At 37.5% G+C, this 5,660-nt stretch overlaps 1 protein-coding gene across 1 annotated transcript; it reads right to left on the bottom strand.

Annotated features, from left to right (window-relative positions):
- si:dkey-234i14.6 (uncharacterized) lies at window positions 1-2,577 on the bottom strand. Its single transcript, XM_063000021.1, has 3 exons — window positions 2,481-2,577; window positions 1,998-2,211; window positions 1-193 (listed from the first exon to the last, which is right to left on the bottom strand). Exons 2-3 carry the CDS (start codon window positions 2,206-2,208, stop codon window positions 15-17), a joined length of 390 nt encoding a protein of 129 aa, XP_062856091.1. The 5' UTR covers window positions 2,209-2,211; window positions 2,481-2,577; the 3' UTR covers window positions 1-14.
- Between the last annotated feature and the right edge of the window lie 3,083 nt (window positions 2,578-5,660).

The raw sequence follows: 5,660 nt of genomic DNA, 5'->3' as shown, positions 1-5,660 counted from the left end.
GTTATCTCACACATTCATTTAAACATTGCAGCAGCTAGTCCAGTTTGTCTGAAGGTCTCGGCCACGTGTTTGGAGTGCTGGATTTTTGCTGAAAGTGCTTCGAACACATCATTCTGATCCTGAGCTGTGGCAGTTCTGTAGATAAACTGTCCAAGTGACTCCAAGCCCCTCATGCCAAGGTTTATACCACAACCTTTCACAAAAACAGAAATAAGAACACAATACAGCTTACATTTCAAATTGACATTTCTTGAGCATCTTTTGTGTGTTATTAATTCAGGTAGATTGTGTTTTCCTATTACTATGATTTGGATACATTAATGAAGAAATCCAAGTCATTCCAAACACTTTTATGAAACTTTCTTTTTTTCAATTTTCATATGGTCAGGGCCGCAGTGCATCTAGTTTCATCAGGAAAACACTGGGCGCAAGGCTGGAGCAACCTGGACAGAGCACCAATCCATTGCAACCAAACAGAATAGCCTGTGTGTGAAACATATTTCATTCCTAATATTAGCCTACTTGGACATGCAAACTGAAATAAATATGCTACTTGATGTCACACCTTCATTGAAGCTATGTAATAAACATAATTAGAATAATTATTAATAGGTTTACTTCAAAAACAACAATTCATTACAGGGCTTCAAGTGGATTTTTTTGCCAGATGTTAGCTGCTCAGCAAGATATTTTGTTAACTTTGCTGTCACAATTGTTCACCCCAACAGAATATTTCTTATGTTAACACCTACTGCTAGACTGTCTGACCTAAAGTTGGGTTAAAAAAACATAATTAAACCATTGGGAACATAATAACGACACTTCATTTGCTTCAGCTGAGTTGTGTTCAAACTGTGCTGAAACCACACAAGTAAGGAGTTGTCACTCAAGCTGAAAAAAGGGATGATTTTATTCCACCAAAAGGCATAATACAATTTCCAATACTTTGAACATTACTACAGGCACCATTGGGAGTACTGACTGTTAGTTCCAAATTTATGGTGCAGCTCCAAACCTGCCTGGCCATGGAAAAAAAAGCCTAGAATTTCATTCGGAGGCCATCTCATCAACAATTTCATCAGGACAAAGAAGAAAAACACCTGTGTTACTGCTAAAGGCTTACAGGATGACCTGATGAAGGCCGGGACAAATGTGTCAGTGGCAATAAATAAAAAAAGATCACTTAACAAACAAGGACTTCATGGCCCATGACTCGAGCAAGAAGCACAAAAACGGTGGGACACAGTTTACTTGGTTTCATCTTATAGTAAAAGCCATGTTCTATAAAAGAGCTTACAAAGCATCAAAGGTGTCAGTCAGAAAAAGGGTACAAAAAATTCCAAGTCATTACACATACCATGGAACACAGTGAAGACGGTCATCAACATGTGAATAAACTATGGCACAACAGTGACATTACCAAGAACTGAATGCTCCAAAATTAATGAAAGAACAAGAAGAAAACTGGTCCAGGAGGTTACCAAGAAGTCAACAGCAACATTAAAAAAGCTGCAGAAATATCTGGCTAGTACTGGTGGTGTACTACATGTGACATCAATCTCCTGTATTGTTATTATATCTGGACCAAATTTTTGTTTTTAGAACATCCCTTTGTGTATTTCTATGAATATATATTTTACACTGTCAAAAAGACATGTTTATTTAATTCAGACATATACAATAAATTGTTTTTGAAACAACAACAAAAATGGATAAATATGCTTTTTTCACCCAATAAAAATTTTACATCTGCCCAATAAATTACCGAAAGGCAGTCTATAAACTACAGGGAGGACACACTTCTGTAGACGTCATTTGTGTTATCAATGTGTATGGGCCAGCAGCAATGGCCTATGGATTAATAGGGCCAGGCTGGCTGTAAAATATTAAAAGGTTAAGTAGCCTACATAGGGTATGTTATAGGATATCACCTCACAATTTGAGACACAGCCAGAGAGTCTTAGACACATGAACAAACGTAGCAGACCTAAACTCACCAGTGTCAAAGTTTAGCACACGCGCTGCCTCTCCCTCCACTGTGACTGCCACATTATCACCCTCAATGTAGGCTGCACTGATGCGCCGATGAGAGAGCATGATCTCAAAAAGCTTGCGACTGCATTGCATGCGGTGCAGACTCAGCTCACTCAGATGAGGCTCAATGTTTGTCTTGTAAGCATTAAAGGACTCCTGGAAGATGTTCTTCATGATCTAAGAAAAGAGGATGAGAGAGAAATGGAAAATCCCATTACATGTGTATTGTGACCAGAAACAGGTAGCAAACATGTTATTAAAAAAAGCTATTATTAGTTGTAGTCATTGTACAGAATACAGAAATAATTTGGAAAATATATTCTGCCTTAATAGCTTTACCACAAGCGCTAACAAAAATGTTACTATTGTTTTTATTTAACTAGCTGTTTGTCAAGTAGAAAACAGATTAATAGTTTGGTGGTGTAGAAAACACTATAGCAATTTACCTGTGAGATGTGGCCTCCTTTTTGCCCCCATGAGTAAAATAATTGACTACAGCTTCTGAGCGTAATGTGCCCATATTGCTAGTTTGACTCTGCAGAATAGCAATTAACACTAAACAGTAGTCACTATGACAACGTCAACCCCCCCTTCCCCAAACAAGTCATTACGATGGGCAGATGTAACCAAAAACAGACTAAAAACCATGTCTGCCATAAACTAGAGCCTAGCATATGACATTGCATGGGTTTACAGGTAATAGTTGGGTTTCGTTCTTGGTGCTGTCACAAGACCACTGTTCCATGTACTTTTTAATGTATGCAGTCAAACTAACCCCATTTTTATGGGCACAGAGAAGTTACAAGCTATAGTCACAGGTATAGTGCTTAGGTATAATTTCAGCATAGCTGAAATAAATTAATAATACATAAATAACAGTACAATAATAAATAAATTAATAGAATAATACATGAATAAAGACTTAAAACAATCTAAATATTATTAACAAATGACAGTAAAATACTGGTATTTTATATAAAAGAAAGCGGGTACTTTACTGGCACCTTTCCAACAGGTCAAAATTAAGGTTATGCACTATTTATGCATGCAGTTGTTCATAAGCATACAGGAGTGGACGGGAGCCTGTAGTCAGCCTTGTGGTGTCTGAGCAGCCCTGGCTCAAACCATTCTTTTGTGGTTTCTTAGAAACATTTCTGCAACTATTTTTGCATATGTGCACACACACACACACACACACACACACACACAGTGCTGTAACCAGGTAACAGCATGTGTTTCTGTGAATGACGTGCTCTGTCACATTAATGGCTGTGCAGTGACGTCACTGTCTTAATAAACCTTGTGGCTCTTTCACTACTTTTTCTTCATGTTTTTTACAGTGAGACAGTTCTGACCCCACTTGATATTTGCTTTTTCTGTCTATTCTGTTCATTACGCACCCACTCACACTTCAGCCATGTATGAAAGTCCTATAAACCTGGGTCTGATCTCAGCAGGATGGCATGTTCACTTAAATATCAAAATGTTCTTCTTATCTCTGCATCTTAGAGACCCAATGTTTATCAGAAGTGTTTTATAATTAATTCCTTTTAGAAATTATCTTGAATGCTGAGTAGTTTCGCAAAAAATTTAAAAGGGTAATCCAGCATTTTTTAAACTAACCATCCATCTAATCTGTAGTATATGTTCAAATACTGGTGATCCTAAACCTATAATAGAAACATTGATGGCAATTCAGTTATACAGCCTGGACAGCACGGATTCATTAGAATTCATGGATACACATCCACTTTTCCAGAGTGGCAATTTAGAGTGATCAGTTCACCAACTAGAATGCTTTTAGTGGGATAAAACGCTGAAGGAAATTCTTGGTAAAACATGTGACCGTCTTGCAGACATTACAAGAAACACCCCAGGTGGCCTGTCACATGGCCTTGAAAAAAATTGCTACAGCTGATATAAAAAATCTAAAATCTATGTAAATATTTACTTTGTCAAAATATGTAAAAAGCATGGTAAAGGTTTTCCACTAATAATTGAATTAAAAATAGCCAATACACTACAACTTCAGTGTATTTTGTAAATAAAAAAGCAATTAGTATGTTACACTCTTGTATGTGTATTAATATTACACCCATTAACATCATCATCCCATTATTATTATTATTATTATTATTATTATTATTATTATTATTATTATCATAACTATTCGTAGTATTTAAAGTAGCAGTAGTAGTAGTATTTATTTATTATATTATTTGTTACCTTGGAATTAACTATTACCAGGACAGAAAAAAGAAAAAAGAGCACATTACTTAAATAAAAAGTGCTCACTGCCATATATGCAAATGCAGTAAAAAAAAAAGAATTGTCTTACAGTGATGTCTGATTTGTAAATAAATTGTTCTTTGAAACCAATTTTACTCCCAATGTAGTCGAATCCAATTACCTGATTACACTTCCTCTCTACTGATGTTGACCTCCACCTTGATTGAAGAGAGCAGAGACGACACGTGTGCAGTAGCCAACGAGGTGCACGAGTTCACATGCGGATCAGCTTTGTGTACAGAGAGACACACCCTAATCAATGCATTATCCCTCGTCTCTGTGCAGGCGCCATCAGTCAGCCAGCAGAGGTTGTAATTGCATCAGTTATGAGGTCCCCTCTGGTACACCCCTTGAACAACAGCCAATCATTGTTCATGTAGGCGGCCAGCCTGCCGGATGGCAGAGCTGATTTTTTAACCGACAGTTCAAAATGTCAGTTCTGGTGTGCTAGTGTGTTTTACCGCTGCACCACCTGGGCGCCTTGAAACCAGTTTTTAATAACTCAGTCAAGCTGGTTCACAAGCTTAACCACATCATTTGTATCACCTCCATGTTTACTTATATATTATTACTTTATTAAACTAATAAAAACATAAAAACATTAAATAGTAGTCTGATTTTAAATACACTTTAGATGGGAAAAGGTCATGTTGAAAGATGGTAAAGAATTAATTTAAGGTTGGATTATTACTGAGGAGTTGGCCGTGTGGCGCAGAAAACGCAGCATCTTCGACTCAGCGGAGGTGCAGGCGAGGGCCATGTAGCGGTTCCGGAATGTTCCGTAGATCTTCAGGTGAAAGCCGGGCCTGGCTGATGATTGAGAAGAGCCGCGAGGTTCTTTCATAGCATCGATGCCATATGCTGACAGGTCAAAGTACAAGTTATGAGCCCTGATCTCTGGTGTAGGAACCTACAGGAAAACACAAATGACAACTTTTGACGGTTTTATTCACATAATTCATTCAGTGACTGTTTTGTAACTGAAGGTGAAAGTGTGAGGCAATGCAATTTACATGTGCACACACAAGGACTAAAACACAAGGCAAGTAAGCAGTTTTCTTACTGTTACCATGATCCCCCAAATGGTTAAAAGTTGGAAGAAACCTGTAGTACTTGTAGTACCACATGGACATAGGAAGAACATGCCAAACTTTTTAGACACCAACCACTATGACTACAGTGTTCTAAAGCACCTATACCACCTGCGATGCAACTGCACCATTTCTGCTTAATGATTTTTAATTCAAGTTCAGTCGCACATATTTAGTTTTTTGGGGGAAATATAAGTAAAGAGAAACTGGGAGAAAACACAAACATGCAGAACTTTGTATGTTAAC

Source organism: Trichomycterus rosablanca, chromosome 8, assembly GCF_030014385.1.
Source record: "Trichomycterus rosablanca isolate fTriRos1 chromosome 8, fTriRos1.hap1, whole genome shotgun sequence".
NCBI classification, from domain to species: Eukaryota; Metazoa; Chordata; class Actinopteri; order Siluriformes; family Trichomycteridae; genus Trichomycterus; species Trichomycterus rosablanca.
This window is presented reverse-complemented; position numbering and strand designations above follow the sequence as displayed.

Coding starts and splice junctions, on each gene's coding strand:
- si:dkey-234i14.6 (XM_063000021.1), bottom strand. CDS start 2,208: ATGAAGAACATCTTCCAGGAGTCCTTTAATGCTTACAAGACAAACATT. Junction 194..1,997: donor TGTGCTAAACTTTGACACTG/GTGAGTTTAGGT, acceptor TTTTTGTGAAAG/GTTGTGGTATAAACCTTGGC.